Source organism: Megascapheus bottae, chromosome 10 (assembly GCF_031878675.1).
Source record: "Megascapheus bottae isolate mThoBot1 chromosome 10, mThoBot2.hap1, whole genome shotgun sequence".
Taxonomy (NCBI): domain Eukaryota; kingdom Metazoa; phylum Chordata; class Mammalia; order Rodentia; family Geomyidae; genus Megascapheus; species Megascapheus bottae.
The window spans coordinates 55608303-55632494 of record NC_143518.1 but is presented as its reverse complement, the minus strand read 5'-3'; the positions used below and the strand labels follow the sequence as shown (position 1 = coordinate 55632494).

Below are 24192 nucleotides of genomic sequence, written 5' to 3'. Positions count from 1 at the left end.
TTCCTGGAGTTTTCCCAGGGGAAGCTTTGGCTGGAACCAAGTTCTGGGCATCTGAACCGGCCTAGAATTGGGCACAGTGGCTTAAAAATAGCACAGTTGGGCTTTCTCAACTTTCCTGTCTGGAAAGGACACAGGCTTTCTCTTGTACCTTCAGAGTCGGATTTGGGGGAGGGCAGGGAGGCAAAACAGTCTGTCCACAGTTTGCCATTTGGGGGGAAATCAATCTCACATACTTAATTGCTTTATTAATTGCATTAAAGGAAGAGAAAGAGGTAGATTACCAACTACTGGTCAATTAAAATGCATTTTGGGGATCTGGGAGTTTGGCCTAGTGGTAGTGTGCTTGCCTAGCACGCACAAAGACCAGGGTTCGATTCCTTGGTACTACATACATAGCTCAAGTGGTAGAAAATCCAAGGACAGTGCTCATGCCCCGAGCTCAAGCCCAGGACTGCCAAAAAAAATGCATTTTGGAGTCTGTTCAGGAATGCAAAGATAACTAGTGGAGTCAGACTTGCCACGCTGCCCCGTTCCTCTTTGTCCACACCGTGACAGACATTGGGTCCCTCCTGCTACCTCACAGGCCACTGTAGTGAGGGCAAGAGGGGTCTCCCTGAGGTGGACCACACAGGGCACCCACACATCCTTTTGATATCTCAATGATCCTCTTAGAGGATGCAGCGTCTCCCGGAATTGGCAGTGTGGGCCATTTCCCCAGAAAAGGAAACTCATATGGCCTGGAGCCAGGGAAGCATGAGAGCTGGTCCCTTCCGTCCTTGCATGCTACCATCCTACCTTAGGAACAGTGAGGAATATTCCCTTCATTCCACTGCCTTTCTAGATTCAACCAAACCATCTTCCCAAACAGGCTACCTCCTTCATACTCCGTGAGTCTTAAAGACTAGCTCCGAATAATGAACATCTTCTGCCGGGTGTGGAGCAGATTGGACATGCAATGCCAGTCCCAGAAAAGAACTCCAATATCCTCATCATTAGTTGAAACAGGATTTGATCTGTTGTCAAATATGCAAATGTTTTGTCACAGCACCTGGCATCACCCAGGCAGTTGGACTGTGTCCTGGGATCCTGGGGCTGTCTACTTGGCTCCCTGTCAGCTGTATACCCTCCACCCTCTATGGCTACCATCAGGACTTAAATTCCAAGGAAAAGGGACAGTGGAGAGGGAAAAAGCTACTGAAGGACAGCGCCAAGTTTATATGTCCTGTTTCCAAATGACTTCTTACAAAGGACTAAGTGCCCTGCAGTTTCATCCCCTTACACTGGGAGGGTAGTCCTCATTCCCCCACAATCTAGAGAGCTGAATCTCCCACACAGTTGGCAGGCCTTTCCAGTACCAAGATGGCACTCTCAGTTTGCAATCTTGCTCTCCTGTCCTATACTGTCTCCCTTCTAATCCAGAGCTAGAACCTTAGCTGAGCCCTCCCAACAGAGAAGTCTTGCAGGGACCACAGTAGTACCCACCTGCTCCGATAAGGGGTGCTTGTTGCCGGGCACTGCCCCCTCTCTACTGATGACTGTCTTCTCCCATTCACTTCCACCCAGCCCTGCAGCTTAGCTTCCACACAGGCAAAAATCTACAAAAACCTTTCTTTTCAGCTGGCCTGATGTGGAATGAGACCTGGGGACCTGGAGACGTTGGGGAGAAGTTGGTCCTGAGATTTCCTTTAGGAAACACTAATCCTTCCCTCTTTTGTTCCAATGATAAAAAAAAACCCAGCCAAATTCAAGCCTAATTTCTTCCCTTAAACAAAAGGATGATTGCTTTCTTTTGCAGGAATTAAGCTCTATGTTCGCTGTGGGGCTGCTTTGTGTTGCTTGGTCTTCACCGGGCGGTATATTCTTTTCCAAGCACGCTGTGTCTTTCCTTTGCAAACACCACTGGTGCTCACCCAGGGTTTTTTTTTTGTGCGTGTGTATGTGGCTTTGCCTTTCTGTTTTTCCCTCCCAGCGTATGCCTCAGTGACTTCTTCGCGGCCTCCTGTTTGCTCACCCTCTTTTGTTTATTGCAGACCACCCCTATAATGACTCGTCCTTAAGAAACCACCCTGACATGTACAGTGGTGAGTCGTGGCTGTAACCTTGGGAGTAACCTTGCCAGTCCTAACCTAGTCTGCCTAACTTGACTGATTCTGCATCAATAACTCCTGTTGGGTTGGCAGGGCTGACAGCTAGGCAGGCCAGGTTGCCAAGGCAACTCCTCAGGACGCTGACTGCCAGGAGAGAAGGTAGCCAGTCTGGGAATGAGGACTCACACAGACGTGTAATCTTGCCAACATGCAAAGCACTCGTTGTTGAATTCTTAACAGGTGGTTTGAAACAGGCTGGGGCTCCCACGAGCTCCCTGAAGGTTTCAGCAGAGGCTTTTAGGAGTTGGTGCTGAGTGAGTGGAGCATTTCTGAGGTCAGAACTGTTAGGAGGAAACTGGAAGTCTGGCTCCTGGTGGTCATTTAAACACCACAGATAACTTTGAAGTGTAGTTAACTCTCTTCACTGTGCGGAAGTAAAATGGCTCCCTCATCACCTAGAATTCAATTCTAGGAGTGCTACTTCTCTGCTAGGCCCAGGGAAATGAGAGCAAGAGTCCCCTTGGAACGGTCCTTGCAGGTGATTGTAAATGACGTTGGACCACCGCTGTCCTCACACAGCTGTGCCTCTTCTCCATGGGATAATGTATGTAAATGCATTGCCCACCAGCCCATCTTTGCAAGTCATGGAACAATTACAGTGGGACATATTCCTGCCATCCCACAGCGAGCTGTTAATAAGAGAATCAGCCATTTTCACACCTGAGCTACCCCTCACTGTGACCCCAGAATGCAACCAGAGTAATCACCATTTTCTGGCTCTGGTGACACAGCTGGTCCCCATCATCAGTTATGTCTTGGAAGCCTAGGCTGACGGTCCCCAAGAGTGTCCTTGGGGGCTCAAACAGATAGGAAGTGCTGGTATGGAGATTTGTTAGCATAAACAATATTGTTGTGGGGGCTGGGAGGAGGGAGTGAAAACCAGGAAGAGGCAAAAGGCTCCCACTTGGCACCAAGCACAGAGAACCACACTGAGACTCTGCCAAAGGGGGACCTTTATTGGAATCTGGGGACTGTTTTCAAAGCAAAAGGGCCAATCAGAGCCAATCACAGTGGTGTCAAGAGCCCTAGAACACTACTGGTCTGGAATGCGCCTTTTTCCTAAATTGGATTACAGGGAATCTATTCTAGGAAGGAATCTGAAAGTCAAAGTAGACCTGAGCCAGAAGGTCTCTTAGAAACCATTTGGCCCTCATGCAAGGACATGGAATAATCTTGAGAGATCCAGACACTTAAAACAGCATTTAACCAGTGGTTGGTGTCATTACCAACATGAGTGAGAGTTGTGGGCACCTTCCCAGACAGCAGATTCACAAGCATTTCATAAGAGGCTCCCTTGGAGACTCTCCCCTTGTCCACAGTCCAACATAGGATGGGGCTGACCAAGTGTGAAGCGAACAGAAAGAATAGAAAGCCGAAGTGAGCATATAGACTTGACGTTGAACAAAGGACAGCCAGGCAGCGTTCTAGAAAGAAACAGAACATCAAAAAGGAAAGAAGGAAAAGATTCTCCTTGAACACAGGGAGCTGAACAGAGATAGCATCCATGTCATGTGCCCAGTGTATTGCTCTGGCTTTGGAAATATGACAACTCCCATAGCATTAAAGTCACCCATGCTTCTGTCTTGCTCTGGTTTCTGCAGTGGGTTGTTATCTTCTGAATGTTGTCCTGGTGTTCCATCCTGCAGAGTAGCAGAGGAAGCCACCTAGGAATGGCCTGGCAAGAGAGCAGGCGGTCCTGTGTGGAGCCAAACAGGCTCAAGACAGCTCACTGAGGACAGGACACACAGGACACTTAGTGGCTCAGGACTTTACATTCCTCATCTGCCAGATGGGTGTAGTACCTGCCCTATTGGAAGGCTAAGCAGGTTGGAGAAGAGAGTTCTCCTAGTAAGGAGTAACACACCAGTAATTAAAGTATCACTTTAAACAGAAGGCTTTAAAGGAAAGAGTTTTATGTTTGTTTCTTTTCATCTTTTTCCTTCTCAGTGGTACTGGGATTCAAACTCAGGGCCATGCACTTGCTATGCAAGGATTCTACCACTTGAGTTATGCCCCCAACCCTAGTTAGTTCATCTATTTCTGAAAATTATAGCCATACCATCCTGAATACACACCATCTCATCTGAAAATAAGATACACACAGAGAAGTTAAAACCAAGAAGGTACAGGAAGAATGTACTTTGCAGGGAGAAATGTTAGGGTAGGCTAAAGAAATGTAAGGAAAAAATGCCGAAACTATAGCACAGGGGACTTGAGTTCAACAGCCAGAAGAAATTTCCTGGCAGTGAGAGTTAGCAAATGTAATTAGATAAAGTGTTTTCTATCTCATCTTCTAGATTGTTCAGTTAACCAGTTCTAGGGCCAGAGAGGTAGATAGAATTCTGGGATTTCAGGAATGCAGGAATCCAGCCCCCATGAGTTTCTGGTTCTCAGTTCTGGGAATCAAAGTCAGCTGAGCGGTCTGGAGTAGGATCCAGCTGCCCTTAAAAGCTATTTGTTGGCAAAGGTTCTCAGATACATCCATTCATTGAGCTGCCATCCTGGCAACATAGCACTTGATGGAAGGGAACAACCTAGCTTGTCAGTTTTCTTGACCTTTCCGCAGCAGGAGGCGATCGGGAGCCAATGCTCATTGGGCTTTTAAAGCCAACATGTCTGGGATGTCATGTTCTGATGGCCCCTAGCTGTCTATGTGTCTGCTGTAGCCATAGCTTATAAGAGAAAGAGGGGAATGACTGTCTTTTAGCTAGAGTCAGGTTTGGTCCAGAGCCACCAGCTGGACCATTCCTCTTATGTTCATGAGAGTCCACTTACTGCAACTGGCCACATTTCCTCACCCCCCATGTTGGCACCAGCCTTCCTGTTCCTTGGCACTCTCTGTGTCACTCTGACTCCCTAAGAATCCTGTGGAGATGCTTCTTCATTCTGTTCCCAGCAACTTTTTCCCCAGCTTGGGTCACAAGCTAATCCACAGTCACCAAGACAAGATGGAATCTGAGAGCTGAGTGAAACAGCAGCAGGCACCAGAGCGGCATTAAGACAGAGGCATCGTCCTCCTTCCTCTTCTGCCCTTGGGTTTGTTTTGAGCAGGAAAGATGTTCCCCAAATGGCCTGTCAGAAGTAGGGACAAGAGGGGCCTCTGTGTTCACACAGAGAGGAGGTTTAGAGTAGATGTACAGCATCATTTCCACAGAGCCTCAGTTTCCTCCATGAGAAATGGGGGTAACAGCGACCTAAGTCACGAGGGTTAAATATGCTGGTGGTATACAGAGACGTTAGCACAGTGTGTGGCCCTTAAAGAGAAATGCCACTGATGGAGCCTCCACTGACCACCTTGCCCTGATGGCTGTTCCTTCCTGTTCTTGAAACCTGGCTAGCTTCCCAGGAGCTTCTCCTCCCTGGAGCTAATTCTGGGTTGTGAGTCCACATCCCACAACTCTGCTGTGGCTGTGGGCGTTATGTTGTCACAGCTACCTTGTGTTGAGGTGTCACAGCGGGGCTTTCCACCAATTCCCCTCCCTGTTCTGCTGCGTCACTGTCCGTGTGTGCTCATGGCTACCTGCCGTGGGGTGGATTAAATACCTGCGGGCTCACAGATCAGCTTCTGCAGATTTTGTCACTGTGTGGAATAGGTGTGACATGGAGCTGGAACCTCTTCCACATCATAGCAGAGTTTCCAGCCCTGGACAGACTCCTGTCTCCAAGGTGCCCTTGAACTTCTGTTGTCTTCACTGTGTGGTGATTCAGTGATGAGGGGCAGGGAAGGGAGGCAGAAGCTGCTGCTTCTGCTGCAGAAGCTGCTGCTGTCTAGGTCCTGAGACATGGCCCTTGCAAGCACTATAGGTATAGATATAACCTATTAACCACATAATGGATTAACCCTTTGTTTGCCACTGTGTGTGGGGGGGGGGGTGTACTGGAGAGAAGGACACCTACAGGAAGAGAGAACATGGTATAAATGGCTCCTCTTCTGTTCTTCTTCCTGGTTCTCCCCTTCTCTTCCCCCTCTTCCTTCTTCTCCCTGTTTAATTGCTCCATCCACAGACATTTATTGTTTGTTTGCCATATACCAGGAGCCTCAATACCTCAGCTTGTCTTTCAGCCTTTCTTCTCGCCTCAAAAAGTTTAACCAGAAGCAGACTCCTAGAGGCTACCAGAGAGAAGCTGAGTGTCCCTAGGCCAAGGGCTTTCTGGGGGCAACGGCCCCAGCAAATGCAGCCAGCTCCCTGGAAATCAGCATTAGCCAGGGATGGATCTCCACCACTGGGTCTGCCTTCTGCCAGCACCAATTAAATCTGGATGAATGCCTCTGTTCTCACTCGAGCATCTCCCAGGGCTCCTGGCAGCTTGCTTCCTCCACCTCTGACTTGTCCAGCTGAGTCTAAGACCCATTAAACCCACAGACAGGCTCAGTTTACATTTTTATTTGAGGAGAGAGAATCTATCCATTTTGTCTTAAGTTTAGAAATTGCTTGCTTTCATCTATCCCATCCATTCTATAGAACTGTACAAAGAACTCTGAAAGAGAGGCAAGGCTCAAGCAAAGTGAGGTCCACCCAGACTGGCATGAACCCCCCAAAGGGGAATGGCCATCTTGACAGTGTCACCTGTGAGCCACCTGCCCTTTAAAGCCTATGTGGATTCCATAGATTGCCACTCAACCACCCCTGGCAGCTTTTGCCTAGTTGAATTATAGATTGCTTCCTCCATCTTGGATACTACTTTCCGAGCCCCTCCCCCAACATCTCACATGCAATTAACACCCTCCTCCCTTGCCCCTTTCCAAAGTCATTAGTGTGGAGACAGCGTAATTTGGGCTCCAGAGTGATTTCCTGTCATCTCCGCTCATTAATTCTCTCCATGTCTTTGCTAAGCCATTAATAACTCTCTCTGCATGTGTGACTGTTTGTCTGGGGTTTGTGGCTTCATCCCCGTGCCTTGTCTTCAGGGTCCCAGAGAGCAGCTTGTTTGTCCTGTGGCCCCCCAAATGCCTGCCTTCTCCTTCCTCCAAGTCTCTGCCTGGAGAAGACGCCAGAGTGGCCCCTAGCGTCCCAACACAGGGGTGCAATTCAGGGAGCTGACTCACACTTCTTAGGGCCCCCCATCCCAGGGAAGGGAGGGTTCCTGGTCTCAGAGAATTGAGGCTCTTTTTGGCACACCCTTTCAGAACCCAGAGCTAGTTGCACACTTGTGCTGGTGGGGTCCAGGAGAATGAATTTCCTAACCCCTCTCTCACTGCTTCCCATGTCCTGGGGGTGGGCTGGCCTAGGAACGTCAGGGGAGGGTCTAATGGCTCTTCTCTCCAGCCCCATAGCTTTGGTCTCTATGGGCCAGCCCTCTGGGAAGGAGGCTCACGAGAGCTTGTTCTGTCCTGTTGCAGCCCGAGGAGTTGCAGAGAGAACGCCCAGCTTCATGTATCCCCAGGGCACGGCCAGCAGCCAGATGGTACTTCGGGGCATGGACCTCTTGCTGGAGTGCATCGCTTCTGGCGTGTACGTACCGCTCGCATCCCGCTCCTGCCACTCTCCACAGTGCTGCCCACCCTGTGCATCTGGAGGCACACCAGGAGTGTAACAAAAAGGAAAACATGCGTGCCGTAGTGCATGCCTATAATCACAGTTTCTCAGAGCTGATTGGAAGGATGGCAGTTAAAGGCCAGCCTAGGTAAAAAGTGAGCAAAACCCCTCTCAACAGATAAACCAAGCGTACTGAGATTACTGGTACATATCGGTGACCCCAGCTGCATAGGAAGCTGCAGTTAAGGTCCCAGTCTGAGTATTCTTTACCTGACTTATGTAACTGGAACCCCTCTGTACATTACCTTTATAATAACAATAAAAAAAACATTTTTTAAAATCCCAGCGTGAGGCTAACCTGGGCAAAAAAGCATGACCTGCTTAAAAAACAAAACAAAACAAAAATGACCTTTTCTGGGAAAAAAAAAATTAAAGCAACAAGATCTAGGAACTTGACTCAATGGCAGAGCACTTGCCTAGCAAGCAGAAGGGTCTGAGTTCAATTCTAGTACTGCCAAAAAAAAGAAAATGGAAGGAGGAGGAGGAAGAGGAGGGAGGGAAAAAGAGGAAACAATCTCCTTAGAGAGTAGACCTCTGCAGATCATATCCATCCCCATCTGTTCCAGACATCTCTGATTTGAGAAACTAGAAAAAAAGGGGGGCTGGGTACCCTGTACCCTGTAGGATAGGAGGGTCACAGGGGATCCCAGCTCCACCCCAACACACTCTCTGTGTCTGAGTACCAATTCTGAATGGGAACCGCTGGCTCTGAGAGGCCAGGCACCCTCCTGGGCCCAAGTACACTTGCAGATACTCAGTGTCCCAGGTGGTCTAGAAGACAAAGTCCACAACTTGGGGTAAGTGTTCTGTTTCCTGTTCTGTCCCTCTTCTAGCCCAACTCCAGACATCGCATGGTACAAGAAGGGTGGGGACCTCCCCTCTGACAAGGCCAAGTTCGAGAACTTTAACAAGGCTCTTCGAATCACCAATGTCTCGGAGGAAGACTCTGGAGAGTACTTCTGCCTGGCCTCCAACAAGATGGGCAGCATCCGGCACACGATCTCGGTGAGAGTAAAGGGTACGTTGTGTGTATTTCTCATTCTGATTATTTTGCTAACACCTAAATGCCATGATCTTCCCCTTCCCTCTGAGGGGGGCTGAACAGTATAGTAAGTAGGGGAATTTTCATGGTTAGGAGCAGTAGTGACCCGCTACGGGTGGTGTCATGCCCTGGGATGGGAGACTGTTGGGGAAAGGAGCCACACCTTGACCAGCACCAACTCTGTCTGGTGCCAGGCTCCCTCAGCAGGGGAGTGTCCTCTCACATCTGGATCATTCCCGGAGCCTTTCCTTTCTTTCATTTCGCATTCCCGTTCGTGATGTGTCGTCTTGGCCTGTGCTGTCTGTGTGTGTGTGCATGGCGCAATGCTTCTTTCTAAGGATGGGGAATCTTCTCCACCAAAATTATTTCTTGACTCACTTCCCCAGAGACAGCCCACCTAAGGTATTGCAGGCAGGAGGGCGCCTGTCTTCATGGATCCCAGTCATGTGTGATAGGAAGCCCAAGTCACGTCTCAGCCGGACAGTGAAATCTGAGGCCTGAACACAAGAACTTTGATGTTGTGACCCTGATTTCAACACCATGCACAAACAAAGGGCTCTTAATCTGAAAGAGGAGATCAAGATCTTTGAGATAAGGGGAAAATACCCATATCTGTGCAGTCCCACAATTGTCCAAACATTTGAAAGGGGTGGCCAGCTGTGTACTTGGCTTTCACTGAAGTTCAGTGCCTAACAGAGCCAATTTACAGTCTTTTTAAGTAGTCTGATCTTGCAGCAACAGAAATCCAAAGGGACTGGATAGATGTGGTGGCATTTGCCTGTAATCCCAGATACTCAGAAGATGGAAATAGGAGAATTAAGGTTCAAGGTCAGACTTGGAAAACATTAATAAAACCCTATCTCAAAAACTAGCAGGAGCTAAAGATCACAGTGTAAAGCAAACTTGGGCAGGAAAGATCATGAAACTCTTATTTCCAATGAACCACCAAAAAGCTGGAAGTGAACCTGTGGCTCAAGTGAACATAAAAGCTCAGGGACAGTGCCCAGGTCCTGAGATCAAGCCCCAGGACCCGCATAAAAGAAAAAAAATTTAAAGGGCTTCAGACAGGGCTCCGGTGGCTCACACCTATAAACCTAGGTATTCTGGAAACTGAGATCTGAGGATCACAGTTTGAAATCCAGTTCAGGCAGGAAAGTCCATAAGACTTGTCAATAAACTACTTTAAATAGCAGGAAGTGGCACCGTGGCTTAAGTGGTAGAGTGCTAGCCTTGAGCAAAAAAAAAAGAAGCTCAGGCCTGGAGTTCAAGCTCCAGGACTGGCAAAATAACCAAAAACAAAACCCTTGAGGGACTGCATTTTCATTTATCTACTGCTGACTGCCCCAGTGTGGGCTCTGACTCACTGTCCGTGCACCTGCCTGCCAAATAAGCCACATACATGCTAGACAAAGTCATTGCGTGAAGATGAGTCCTGGTACTCACTTAGGGTGAAGGCTGGGGCTGGCACTTGGACTCTTGCCTTCCTATAGAAACCCATCTAATGCCTCCTGCCATCTAACTCCCCTGCCTTCTCTTCCAGCTGCTCCCTACTGGCTGGACGAACCCAAGAACTTAATCCTGGCCCCTGGAGAGGATGGGAGACTGGTGTGTCGAGCCAATGGGAACCCCAAGCCCACTGTCCAGTGGATGGTGAATGGGGAGCCTCTGCAATGTGAGTAGTGAGTTACTGTGCCACCCAGCTCTCCCTTGTCTGATCAGAGGCTCCGCATTCCCAGCACTGTGGAAGCCTGGAGACATTAGAAGCAACGGGAAAGAGCCACTGCTTCCAGCAGCGTGTTCCATCCCTTCAGACATCTCTAGAGGCAGGTGCCTTCCTAACCTTTGCATGAGATAAAACCGGAAGTCAGGAGGCCTGGTGCTCGGTGCTTCTGCTACTTGTCTAGGATGTTTTTGCTCCCTTGGGTTTTTCTTAAATCTTTGTTTTCTGCTCCTTAACAACAGTCAAGTTTAGAATCTGGTCACTACAGCTATGTCTCTGAAGTTTGGGCTCTGAGTGACAGCTGGGGCATAGAAAGCAGCCCATTGTCATTGCCAAATAAGGCAGGGGTAAGTGGCAATATGAAAGGTTATGGTTAGACATGAGGAATAACTTCCCCAGAGGGATATATAGGTGCAGTTAATCCCTGGATGGATAGAATAAAGGACGCCTAAGGCCTGGTGGTCTTGGTCAAGTTTTCAAATCCTTTTCTGTTCAGTTACATTGCTTATTTGAAAGCCCAGCCATAGCCAAGGGCCTGTGGCTCATGCCTATAATCCTATGTATTCAGAAGGCTGAGACCTGAGAATCACAGTTTGAAGCCAGTCCAGATTTTGAAAAGGAGTCTAGACATGGAGGTGTGGCTCAAGTGATAGAACACCAGCCCTGAGCAAAAAAGTCAAGCAACAGCATTTGGCCCTGAATTCAAATTCGCACACAACAGCATTTGGCCCTGAATTCAAATTCGCACACACGTACACACACATACACACACATTCAGTCATTACTTTCTCTGAGGAACTAGAGGAAATATAAACAATAATATCAACCAAATGAGGGGGAAATGTCTACGGAAAAGTCCAAAGACAGCTTAAAGGTGGCATTTTATAGAAGCAGGTGGAGAGATGAGACAGGTATGGGGGTAGGGGGAGTGAGCACACACCTTCTTAGATGTCCATTGTGGGTCTGGCACTGTGTTGGGCACTGTACTCATCGGCTCTTCCATCTCAAACACAGCAGGGGAGGACACAGGCTCCAATGGGTGCAGTGTTGCTCAAGATACCTTCCCCCACTCACCCCCATTTCTGGGAAGCAGGAAAGCTAAAGTTGCTGAGACAGTAGCCACGTGTACCTGCCAGTATCTGCCAGTACTGAGCCTGTGACTCGGGGGGGGGGGGGCTGTTCTAGATGCAGTCGGGGCTGGTAGCATCGCCCTGGCCCTAGAGAGTCACCTTTCCCCCTCTCCAGGGAGCATCGAGAGGAAGTGACTGGCAGGAAAGTTGACTTTTCAGCCAGGGCATGTTCAAGTTGCTGGCACTGCCTTCCTCTATGCCTTTTGCTGAGTGGGTCCCAGAGGACAGGATAAGGATTTTGACTACATTTTCATTTACCTTCTGCTGACTGCCTGGGTCTAGGCTCTAACTCATAGTCTGTGGTCTGGCACCCTCCGGCCAGACTCCTGCTTTCTCCTTTGTCCTACTTTTCTTGGAGGTCTGAGTGATTCTGACTGAGTTGAAGGCCCCTGCTGGCCAAAGCATCTGCTTTGAGCTCAGAAATCCCCAGTGGGTAAAGATGAAAAACGTAGCCATTCTTTATGCTTTTAGGGGGAAAAGCAATTTCTATTTTTATATCTCTATTTTTATATTATTATTCTCTTATTGTCTGTTGGAGTGGGGAGAAGATGGGAGTGATGCGACAGATGAAGGAAATCAGGCCCAGGAAGATAGCTGATTTGCCCTGGATCCCAGAGGGATGTGAGGACAGGGCCAAGACCCCTATAGACCCCATCCTCTGCTCTCTACACCCCAATCCAGCAGTTCCCGAGGGCTGTGAGTGGGAATGGCCTCTCTCTCTCTGTAGGATTCATTTCTTGGGGAGACACCTGGGACTTGGTGGAGCAGGACACAGGTGGCAGCTGGCATTGGATTGTGGGTTTAACTCTGCGCATGTGGAGAAGGCTCTGCTCCAGCCACTGGTGCATTGCTTTATCCTTTCAAGGCATGTTCAGGTTCATGTCCATGACACTGATAACAACCTGTATTGCTGTGCCTTCTGCTAGTCACATGGACAGAGACTCGGGTTATCATCACAAAACCTCCATGAGGGGGATGTTATTCTGTCCTGTAGCTCAGGAAAGAAATGGGGTTAGAGTCTTGTTTCCAGAGCCCATATCCTCAAGCTCAGCTGCCCACTTGTTGTTTGCATTGAACAGGGACTTGTACTTCCCCAGGTGAATTGAGAAACTCCAGGAAGACCAAGATCATGTGGCTTAGCACTGCGAGGTCCAGAAGCCAGGCCTGCTGGTCCTCACTCAGTGATGTCACTACCTCAGCACTCAGAGTCACGAGTACCCATCATGAGAGCACTCAGTGCCCATCGCCCTGGCCAGCTCTCACGAGGAGCATCTCTCTTTCTTATCCATAGCGGCACCACCCAACCCAAACCGCGAGGTGGCTGGCGACACCATCATCTTCCGGGACACGCAGATCAGCAGCAGGGCCGTGTACCAGTGCAACACCTCCAACGAGCACGGCTACCTGCTGGCCAACGCCTTTGTCAGTGTGCTGGGTGAGTACACCCGTGCCACCACCTCCGTCAGCTCACCCATGGCAAGCCTCCCTAGGCTGTGCTCTTTTTGCCTCTGGCATTTGGCTAGACCAGGCAGGGGAAGAGAGTGGCTGGAGAGGGAAATGGAATGTGGAGACTGAAAGTTTGTAAGAAGGCTGAAGATCTAGAACCCCACAGAGCCAGAGGAGCAGAGTTAACTCCACAAGAGAGGTCTGAGTCCCCAGTTCCCCCTCCCCTAAGGAGGGAGAGCGGGTGTCCTCTCTTGAAGGAGTTCAGGTTGACTCTCCAGGTGCCCCTTGGGTCTCAGGCTGAAAACAGTCCTGGGTAGAAGGGAGAAGGTGTGGGCTATCAGATGCCTCAGGGATGGAGGGGCAGCCTCAGAACTTGTTGAGTAATTTGGGGAGAGCCTTACAAAAGGAGGTACATGGTAGGCAAAGGCTTCTAGAAGGAAGGCAGGTGCTTGGAAAACAGCTGTCAGGAAAGGACCACAGAGAAAAAAGGGAAGAATTAGACTCCATGTCTGAAGTCAGGTTTCTGGGAATTTCAGATGTGCCACCTCGGATGCTATCACCACGGAACCAGCTCATTAGGGTGATCCTTTATAATCGGACTCGACTGGACTGCCCTTTCTTTGGATCCCCCATCCCCACACTCCGATGGTAAGTCCCAGGAGGCCAGGTCCCCTCCAGCAGGGGTCATCTATCTCAGCTTTTGGATTTCCACATGTCCCATAAGAACCATCTAGCAACTTGTTTGTATAAAGTTCCAAATCAGGTCTTTTGAGGAAACCCCCCTTATTTATAGACTTAGAGAAGGGCTGAGAGTTTTCAGGGTCCCATAGTGGTAGGAGACCTAGCCCAGGGCTCCTTCCACTGCTCCCGCTGTGTGTCTCGTGTTGGTGGGTTACTATGCTCTCCTTGGGTGGGCCTTTCTCAGTCTGCTGTGTTCTGCTGCTCTGTTGTGAGGTTTAAGAATGGGCAAGGAAGCAACCTGGATGGTGGCAACTACCACGTCTATGAGAATGGCAGCCTGGAAATTAAGATGATCCGCAAAGAAGACCAGGGCATCTACACATGCGTTGCCACCAACATCCTGGGCAAAGCTGAAAACCAGGTTCGCCTGGAGGTCAAAGGTAAGGGTGCTCACAGTTATCCACGATCAATACTCTGAAATGTTGGATGTGCCTCCCCCTGGGACTGCCAACTGAACCAGGCCAGGGAACCCCAAGGTAGGATCTTAACAGCATCTTACCCAGCCTGGTCCAAAGAGTATAAGGAAGGGAACTAGCTCTGCACCACCAAGCCAGAAGCCACACTGTATACTCCCAAGCAATAGAGAGAGAGTTGGGGGATAGGGTCTGGGTAATTTACCCATAGAGGAACCTCCCTTTATTCTTACACCTGCATTCTACGTCTGCTGCCTTTCCTGGCTGGTTCAGAGCCTCAGAAATGTGGCACTGTATTGCCATGAGGCGATGGCGAGCAGAGAACAAATGGTGAGCTCTCTGTACTTTCCACAGACCCCACGAGGATCTTCAGGATGCCTGAGGACCAAGTTGCCAAAACGGGGACCACGGTGCAGCTGGAATGTCGGGTGAAACACGACCCCTCCCTGAAGCTCACGGTCTCCTGGCTGAAGGACGATGAGCCGCTGTATATTGGAAACAGGTTTCTGTTCTCTCTCCCCACTCCTGATGCTGGTTTGAAGGGTATTTACTCTTGTGCTTAGTGTCCTGCATGTCACCACAGCAGCTACTGAGAAGGGGCGATGGCCTTCACAACTCCCCCTTCCCAAAGTCCACATCTCCATACTCTTCTCCTAACTGCTCTACTCTTCACCTCTGCCCCCCTCATCCACCCCCCCCCACCTTTTTCTCTTTCCCACTCCTCTCTTTTCTTTTGGCCCCTTCCTGCTCTTTTTCTTCCACTTCTACTGCCTCCTAGCCTCCATTCTTGCAACCCTGCTGGTAGTGCTTCTCTTCTCCAGTAGAGGGTGGGGTTGCCCAGCCACCACACCCACCCCAGTGCCCAGTTCCCCACTGTCCGTGCTCCTGGCTGCTTTCACTCCAGCCTCCCTGTGCCTCTGTCACTCCAGTCATGAGGTCACTGGGTTAGGGAGAGGACTCAGGTGCTGCTGGTGTTTGTGGATCCCTTGGGTTTCCTAATGTGCAGTCAGGGTTGAGATCTGCTGACCCCAGCCTCCCTCCCCAGTGCTCCCTTGGTTGTTTATCTTCTGTCTGGAGTGTGGGTGATGTCAGGGTGAGGGTGATGTGAGCCATTTCCTGCCACATCTGGCTTTCTGCTGACTGCACCCTCGTTGTGCTGACAGCTTTACAGTCCTGGACTGCTGTAGGACACCTTCTCCTAGGCAGTTCAGAGGACACCAGGGGCACAGGAGGAGACAAGTGTAGGCTAAGGATAGACAAAGCAAAGTGGGAAAGAGGATGCTACCAATCTGTGTAATGAGCTGAAGGGCGCCCTAAATTGGGAGAAGTACACAGCACCAGAAAGGCCTAAGGACAGCTACAGGATAGAATTGGAGTGCCACGCTAGCTCTACCCCTTTCCCTTCCTCTGAACTGACTGATCCTAGTAGCCACAGAGAGACCTTTCCTCTCACCCGCGTGGTTTTTCCATCCCTGTGGCTCTGAAGCTAGACCCTGCTGCTTCCCTCTGCCTTCCTACCAACCCACCACGGGGAGAAAGCAGTGCCCTCCCTGCCTTCCTGGCAACCCATGCTCTGCCTTGCAGGATGAAGAAGGAAGAGGACTCCCTGACCATCTTTGGTGTGGCAGAGCGGGACCAGGGCAGTTACACATGTGTTGCCAGCACTGAGCTGGACCAAGACCTGGCCAAGGCCCATCTGACTGTGTTAGGTAACTTCCATCACCTGGGCCACACGAGCACCCTTCCTGTCCCCACCCTCCAGCAGTCAGAGTAGTCGTGGGCTGATCGGACCCCAGGGTGAGGTCAGCAGTGAAGAGTCAGGCACAGGGGTCTTTCACCTCGGGATCTCGGGGTGAAGAGCTGCCGTTCTTGAAACAAGGGCAGTTTGGGGTTATATTTTCCTAACTGGGACCTCTGACTCCCCAGAATCCCAGCTGAACTGGAAGGAAAGAGAGAAAGTGGAAGGGGTGGGGATCCTGGGTAATGGCCTCTAGCTAACTCCTCACCACTAAGCCAACTAAAACAACCTAGCCATAAAGCTGGGCCCCAAGTTTGTATCTGTGCTTTCCCCCAGCTCTGGAGGAATCACAGGTGTCCCCTGGGAGGGTGGGGGGCTGGCTGGAGTGGGGAGGGTACGGCTGTATCTGGAACACCCCAGCTCCCTATTCCTGTGCTTCCAGAAGACCTTTAACCCTGCTAACCTGCTAACCTGGATAACCCATCTTACCTTTGCAGCTGATCAAGCCACTCCAACTAACCGTTTGGCTGCTCTGCCCAAAGGTAATTCCTACTAATAACGGGCCCTGGCCAATGCCCTCTCCGGGCACCCAGGGGTTGAGTCTCAAAGAGGAATGTACCGTGGGAAAGAATTGCACTCTACAGGCTCCTGGGCAATACTCCGTTTCCCACCACACATGACCCCCTCAGTGCCCTCACCCACTCATCCTTCCAAGCCATACCACAGTCCTGCTCCGGGCTGAGCGTGGAAGTCTTTAGCTGCCAAGTTTCACCCTTCTCTCACCTCCACCATGTTCACCTCTCCTGAGGGTGGCCTGCTCTCCCCAGCTTGGCCTCAGAAGTGTCACAAAAGCCTGTTCCCCATAGACTATCTACAGGCCCATCACTTTGCAGTACTCCTGTACCTGCTGCTGAATATCCATTACAGCCTACACACATACACATGCATGTATGCAAACTGAAAGCTCTCAGGACCCAGCCTCTAAACTCTTCCAGTAACCAGCTGAAATATGGAAATAGCTGGTGCAGGGAGCCAAGGTGGGAACAAAATGATGTCCACCCCCCCCCCCACCACCACCAATACCAGTGAGTGGCTGACAGCTCTCTTCCCCAAACCAGGATGGCACTCTTATGAAAACTACCCCGGGAGATCAGATCCCCTGATCTGATCTGGGTGCTGCCCTCAGCCCTGTGTGGAGGCCTGCCCGTCCCTCTATCCCTCAGCCATCACCGAACCTCCTACACTAAGTGTCCTTAACCTCCCTGGCCTGAGATTCTTGCTTTGTGGCCATGTTATTTTCCTGACCTGGATGTTTTCTTCAACCCTGCACTCCCTTCCTGGGCTCTGGGCCCCTCTGAGCTCCATATACAGTGGAGAATAAGTATCATGAGTCAATGAGATGAAGTCACACGACATCAGCTTGTCTAAATGTGAATGGGGCTCTTGTAGAAAAACACAGCCTTTTCCCAGATACGCATCCTGAAGAAGCAGGATGTGTTGCCCCCAGTTTTCTGCATGGCCTGTGTGACCCTCTATTTCCCAGAGTCTGAGATATTCTTAGGAGTAGGATAGAAATTGGAGTCTCTTTGTTCTTTCTTACCGGGGAAGCGGGGTAGAGAGGGTTCCTGTGCTAGCACTGGATTCAGCTTACATGGCCATGGAGACCTGCCTGGGGCTGCAGCCTTAACTCACAAGTCCTATGTGGTGTCTTCTCCCCCTCCCTTTGTTGCCAGGACGGCCAGACCGACCCCGGGACCTGGAGCTCACTGACCTGGCTGAGAGGAGTGTGAGGCTGACGTGGATCCCAGGAGATGACAACAACAGCCCCATCACAGGTCAGCTCATGGCCCTGGGCAGCAAAGCCCAGAAAAGAGGGCTGATGATGGTGTGTTCCCCAGGGCCTTCTCTGGCATCTGCTCCCCCTCTGCCCTACTCGGTGTGTGCACAGAGGCCTTGGCTCCCTTCTGTGTGCTTGAAAGAATATTCTGTGTACCACTCTCCCTAGGAGAATGGAAAGAACAGAAGCCAAAAAGATTGTTATCCTGGGTTCTGAAACCACTCTGTCTTTGCCCATGCAGACTACGTCGTCCAGTTTGAAGAGGACCAGTTCCAGCCAGGGGTCTGGCATGACCATTCCAAGTTCCCAGGCAGTGTCAACTCAGCTGTCCTCCAGCTGTCCCCATATGTCAACTATCAGTTCCGGGTCATTGCTGTCAACGAGGTGGGGAGCAGTCACCCCAGCCTCCCGTCTGAACGCTACCGAACCAGTGGAGCACGTGAGTCCTTGAGCTCCCCGCAAAACTCCTGGAAGCAGGAGCCCCAAGTTCAAATGAGCTCCTCCAATTCCCAGCCGTAAGCAGTTAGGTCACTTCCCCCAAGCTCAGTTCTCTCATCTTTGAAGCAGAGTGACAGTCCCTGTATCTAAGGGATGTTGGGAGGCCGCTGTCAGGTGCTCGCATGACAGCTGGTATATAGTAAGCACACAGCAAATATTGTCTGTTTCAGGGCTTGAACTCAGGGCATGGGTACTATCTCCAACCTCTTTTTGCTCATGGCTGGTGCTCTACCACTCTGAACCCCAGCTCTACTCTGGTTTTCTGGTGGTTAATTGGAGATAAGAGTCTCATGGACTTTACTGCCTCGGCAGACTTTGAACCATGATCCTCAGATCTCAGCCTACTGAATAGCTAGGATTATAGGGTGTGAGACACCAGCATTAACTTCATTTTTATTATTAATGATTGCTTAGTATCTCTTTAAAGGGGGATGCTATGGTTAAGATGTGTAGCAGAATTATATAATCTGGTGTTATTTCAGATTCCTTTTCTTAACTTACTTGGGTGGTGTTTAGATTCTGTACTTTCACCAGCTCGTAGAGGATAGAAACACGCCCTAAAACCATAAATGCCAGAGATAAACCTACGTGGTATGAAACATATTTAGTGGGTGATCCCTGAGGGAGAAAATCTGCCTTGATTGGCTTATTGGCCACCTACAGTGTGGAAGGCCTTGTGATAAATGCTATCTGGCAAGGGATTAAAATTTAAAAGAAGTTAGCTCTGCTTTGGGGGGATTTGCTTTTAGCTAAAGAGATGTATCTTGCACAGAGTGAGTTCTGGTGTATACAGAAGCTGAAAAAAGCCAGAGCATTGAAGGGACAGCTAGGCAGAAGGAAGATGAGTTGCTTACCAGGTCCTGGCTAGGCTCAGCTTGGACTTGAGCTTGGTGTCTGTTTTGATTCCAGCCCCTGAGTCCAATCCTGGCGATGTGAAGGGAGAGGGGACCAGAAAGAACAACATGGAGATCACGTGGACGGTAGGCGTCAGCCCTCAATGGGCCTGCTTACGTGGCAGCGTGGGTCTGGGACCCTCTCTATTCCCCTGCTTCAGACCATCTAGCTGGTTCTCTGGGAACAAAGGTCATCTGTGTTTGGAGCATGGAAGAGACAAGCAGAACAAGTGTCTAGGAGCAGGGCTTCAGATCAGAGACAGGGAAAGAAAGCGACCAAGTTCCATAGACCCCAGCTTAGCAAAATCAGAGAGAATGCTGGCAAAGTAGAAGGACTTCCTTTGAAGGAAAGACTCTGGTTAGACTGTAGGAAAGATCTGGGCACAACACAGCTGAGGCTCTGGTGTGTGCTGGGGAACTCATCCCAGGAGCATCCTTTAGTCAGAGTGGACTAAGTAACTTGAAAAGCTCCTCCCAGCTCAGGATTGGCTCAGTGGCTGTATTTTCTTAACCCAAATTGGCATATGTTCCCTTCTAAGCCTGAGGCATGCAGAGATGGTTATTGAACTCAGTATTTCTGAGCTCCACCACAGGTAGTGGATGCAGAGGACGTGGTGCTTAAATCACAGTCATCCCTGTGGCTCCAAGGATGAGTCTTCAGTAGCTCTGGGCTGAGCGCAGGTGCAGGACACCTGTTCTGCTCTGCCCTGCAGGCTCTAGGTACCCAATTCCTGACTAAGTCCTTTAGAGAACAGAGAGACAGAACTCCACCTAGAACGCTGATCTGTTGGGAAGGACAAGATTTGGAGAAACAAGATTTGAAGGACAAGATTGGAGAAGTCAGTTCCAAAAGCTTGAGCTCATCAGTGGGAGGCAAGATGTGCTTAGACCTAGCCCCCAGCCCTTGTGGACTCTGGAGAAGACAGTGTTGTCTGTCTTGTTTCCTCCATGCTCCTTCTAGGAAGGGGTTCTGTTGACGGTTACTGCTACTTCCTGAGCACTGAGGTACATGTAGCTGGTGACTGCATCTCAGGTTAACTTCTGCCAGGAGACCTACATCCTGCAGACTTCCCTGGACGCGGGGCTCTTGGAGGACGTGGAAGAGGGGGTAGGCTCTTCCTAACCTACAAAGACCGTGTTAGGAGACCCAGGCAGGATGCTTGGCACAGGGCAAGCTATGGTGGTGCCTCACCTATACCCTCTCCACCCTGCCTGTCTGTCTGTCTGTCTGTCTCTGCCTACCCAGCCCATGAATGCCACCTCCGCCTTTGGCCCTAACCTGCGCTACATCGTCAAGTGGCGGCGGAGGGAGACTCGAGACACGTGGAACAATGTCACGGTGTGGGGCTCCCGCTATGTGGTGGGGCAGACTCCTGTCTATGTGCCCTATGAGATCCGGGTCCAGGCGGAAAACGACTTTGGGAAGGGCCCTGAGCCGGACACTGTGATCGGGTACTCAGGAGAAGATTGTGAGTACCTGTCCATTCTCTCCTCCCCAGCAGCACCTTTAGCACCAGGCCACCGTCACAGGGCCATGGCGGTGACAGGGCGAGGGGGGCACATGTCACTGGCCCCTAGGAAGGCCGGCTATGCTGTAGACTGACTTAGAACACTCTGCACCCGAAAGCACCCCTGGAATTGCTATCCCCTGAACACCAGTTAGGAATGTCACCACTTGACCCAGTGCCCCCACTTTACAGATGTGACAACTGAGGCCCTGTAGTGAAAGTTCTTGCATGACTGTGTAATAGCAAGTGTAAAACTTGAAAACAAAGACCAGGTCTGTGGATCCCCAGCCAGATTGCTTTCATGCCAAAGCCATACTAGCACCAAGAAAGACTTCAGGACCACGACCCCAAAGATCGATAGGCAGATGGTCCAAGAATTAGGGGGCACAGGTCCGGCTTCCTCCACAGGTAGGGAGAAGGGGTGAGGTGCCAGACCTGAATGTTCTAGGCCAGCACTCCCAGTGCTGCTTCCACCCTCTTGAGCATAGCAAGGAAAGTTCTTTCAAGGCTGGCTCTGGGCAGATCAAGATTTCAGACACAGCTGCAGAAGTGTGTGCCTGGCTACCCCAGGGTGTGGCCTCTGTGCCCAGCACATGAGCCCCACAGGCTCTTGAGCAACACAGAGGATCAGTGGAGTTCTGCCTGGCCCCCACCCAGGTGCCCTTTGGTGTCAGTGTCTGATCCAAGAAGGAATGGTGAGTGGATGGGATACGCAGAAGGGAGGGAGAATCTTGAGGAGGAGTAGACTCAGGGAAAGTATTGGATGCAGAGCAAGACTGTGGTCCCTTAAGTGAGCATTGAGCCCCGGAAGTGGTTGTGAGTGGGACCTCACCCCCCCTTACTCCATGGTGGCAGACATTTCCCCACAGGAGTTCAGCAAGGACTGCTGGATGGGCAGGTCTGGCTGGGGTGTTCCAGATCACCCACAGTTCCCATTGTATCCAGCTACCGTGCTCTGCTGTACTGGAGGAAATGTGCAGCTTGGCTTCCATAGCACAGCAGAGATGTGAGGAGAGACCAAGGGTCATGCAGAAGGAGGGATTGGCCTTTGCCAGGGAAGCATAGGGTCAGATTCCCTTTCTAGATCAAGTTAGGCAGCCCTCATCTGTGGGGAGTGCTTCCCACTGGCAGAAAGCATAAACACTCAAAGGGAACTGCTAGTAATGGGCAGACAGTGTTAGAGGACAGACAGCAAGGTTCAGGAAACTTCTCGAAGGCTAGCAACAGCATGAGGCCTCTCTGAGCCTTGAGGTACAGGAGGATAGCTAGTCACCTGTGAAGACAGAGGCTTTGGCCCTGGGCAGAAGAATGAATGCCATCAGCCTGTAAACTAGCAGAGATGAAGTTCGCACCCTTCCTGCCCCCCCACGCCCCCCACCCGGGACCTCATGTTGGCCAAACACATCTGGAGGCTTGAGGACAAGGATACCCAGCAGGCAGAGCAGCCTTCCAGGTCACAGGAGGGTGGAGAATGGAATGGAAGAGCAGATGAGCCTGGATATTACAAATACTTGCCCCTAGATGTGCGGGCAGAGTCCCTCTCACCTGAACTGCCACCTTTTCATGCAAAGCCTTCCGCTATTCCTCCAAAGATAGTTTTGTGGAGGAGACACGGCCCCTGCCCTCCTTGGGTGCTTAGTGTCATTGAGGGAGAGTACAGACTAGCAGAGAACAAGTCAAAGGGGACCTTCAAGTGTAAGGGCCAGCCTTCCCTGTGTAACCTGCTCTCTGTCCCAACGCATTACAGATCCCAGGGCTGCGCCCACCGAAGTTAAAATCCGAGTCATGAACAGCACAGCCATCAGCCTTCAGTGGAACCGCGTCTACTCCGACACGGTCCAGGGCCAACTCAGAGAGTACCGAGTGAGGAAACGCCTCCCACCCTAACTTCCCAGCTTGCTAACCAGGGCTCAGGGGCAGCGGACGCCAGCTTGGGCGTTTGGAAGGGGTCATAGAAATATTTGTTGGATCCAGGGTTGACTTTATGATGATGTCTAAGATGAACAGTTCAAAAACACCCCCAAATATGTATGTATGTATACATACGTACATACATATATATTATATACAGCCATATCTCCTTTAACCAGGTATATTTGGCCTAAGAAATGAGTCGGTGGGCAATTTTTATCATTGCTTGAATGTCATAACATCCTTACACAGACTTAGTACACAGAATCACTTAGTATGGCCTCTTCATGTAATCAAGAGGTGCCAAACCAAAGGGGCTTGGTATGGTGGCACACACCTGTAATCCTAGCTGCTTGGGAGGCAGAAGTAGTTGGATGATGGGCCAACAACTGGCCAGAGGCAAAAAGTGAGATCCTGTCTGAAAAAGAAGCTAAAACAGGGGCCGGGAGTTTGGCCTAGTGGTTAAAGTGCTTGCCTAGCATGCATGAAGACCCGGGTTCGATTCCTCGGTACCACATATATAGAAAAAAGCCGGAAGTGGTGCTGAGGCTCAAGTGGTAGAGCTCTAGCCTTGAGAAAGTCCAAGGACAGTGCTCAGGCCATGAGCTCAAGTCCAGGACTGGCAAAAAATTAAAAAAAAGAAGCTAAAACAAAAAGGGGCAGGAGTCCTGGCTCAAGTGGTAGAACATTTGCCTAGCAAGTGCAAGGCCCCGAGTTGAAATCCAGCATCACCAGATTAGGAGGAGGAAAAGAAAAACCAGAGAAACAGAAAACACAGGTTGTGTGAGGCTGTTCAGCAGTACACCATGGTATTCAGCCGTGTCTAAAAAGTACAAAATAATGGCAGCGAGGACAGCATAGAAAATGCACAAGCCGGCCGGGAGTTTGGCCTAGTGGTTAAAGTGCTTGCCTAGCATGCATGAAGACCCGGGTTCGATTCCTCGGCACCACATACATAGAAAAAAGCCAGAAGTGGTGCTGAGGCTCAAGTGGTAGAGCTCTAGCCTTGAGAAAGTCCAAGGACAGTGCTCAGGCCCTGAGCTCAAGCCCAGGACTGGAAAAAAAAAAATGCACAAGCCAGTCATGCTTGTTTCTTATTGTCAGGTGCTACCCAAGCGTATAATTGTATTTCTGGACATTTATATGGCTGGCCACACAGTAGGTATGTGCTTACCAGAGCCTGTCTGTGAGGTGGTGTGAGGTAGCCATGACGTCACTAGATGTTAGGCTCCATTTTAATCCTGCAGGACCCCTGTCCTCAATGTGGTCCTGTAAGACCACATCCCCAGCCCCAGATGAACCTTGCAGCCCCTGTGGTGGGCTGAGTTGATCTCACACGCACATATGTGTCATGCAGGTGAGGGTAGACGCATATGGATCTTCCTGTGAAAGTGTTAAGGCACTCTGCTCATTTCCCCAATGTCCCTGCTGGACTGTTGGGCCCTGCGGCCTGGTTTTGGAGAGCCTCCTTACCAGGCCAAGCCTCCAAATGGTGTGAGCGCTCTCCCTGTCCTCACAGCCAACTCAGCACACGGATTACCAAGGCCCCAGCTTTTCCTAGTGCTGTGTGCTAGGAGCACTTTCTGCCCAGGCCTCTGTCCTTCGAGGCTGAATAGAGATGGGAGAAAGGA

At 50.5% G+C, this 24192-nt stretch overlaps 1 protein-coding gene across 8 annotated transcripts in view; it reads left to right on the top strand.

Annotated features, from left to right (window-relative positions):
• The window catches only part of Nfasc (neurofascin), a 155636-nt gene that overhangs the window by 101933 nt on the left and 29511 nt on the right, over window positions 1–24192 (top strand). For 2 of the 8 annotated variants that reach the window (XM_090341348.1, XM_090341351.1), the window contains 15 exons: window positions 2031–2081; window positions 7489–7600; window positions 8518–8702; window positions 10267–10398; window positions 12868–13011; window positions 13559–13670; window positions 13977–14143; window positions 14531–14678; window positions 15761–15885; window positions 16412–16456; window positions 17648–17749; window positions 17993–18190; window positions 19159–19229; window positions 20389–20611; window positions 22398–22513. In XM_090341348.1, the coding sequence (XP_090197474.1) occupies window positions 2031–2081; window positions 7489–7600; window positions 8518–8702; window positions 10267–10398; window positions 12868–13011; window positions 13559–13670; window positions 13977–14143; window positions 14531–14678; window positions 15761–15885; window positions 16412–16456; window positions 17648–17749; window positions 17993–18190; window positions 19159–19229; window positions 20389–20611; window positions 22398–22513 (1931 nt within the window). The remainder of the gene's footprint in view (window positions 1–2030; window positions 2082–7488; window positions 7601–8517; window positions 8703–10266; window positions 10399–12867; window positions 13012–13558; window positions 13671–13976; window positions 14144–14530; window positions 14679–15760; window positions 15886–16411; window positions 16457–17647; window positions 17750–17992; window positions 18191–19158; window positions 19230–20388; window positions 20612–22397; window positions 22514–24192) is intronic. The other 6 variants (XM_090341354.1, XM_090341353.1, XM_090341349.1 and 3 more) reach the window with 5 other exon arrangements.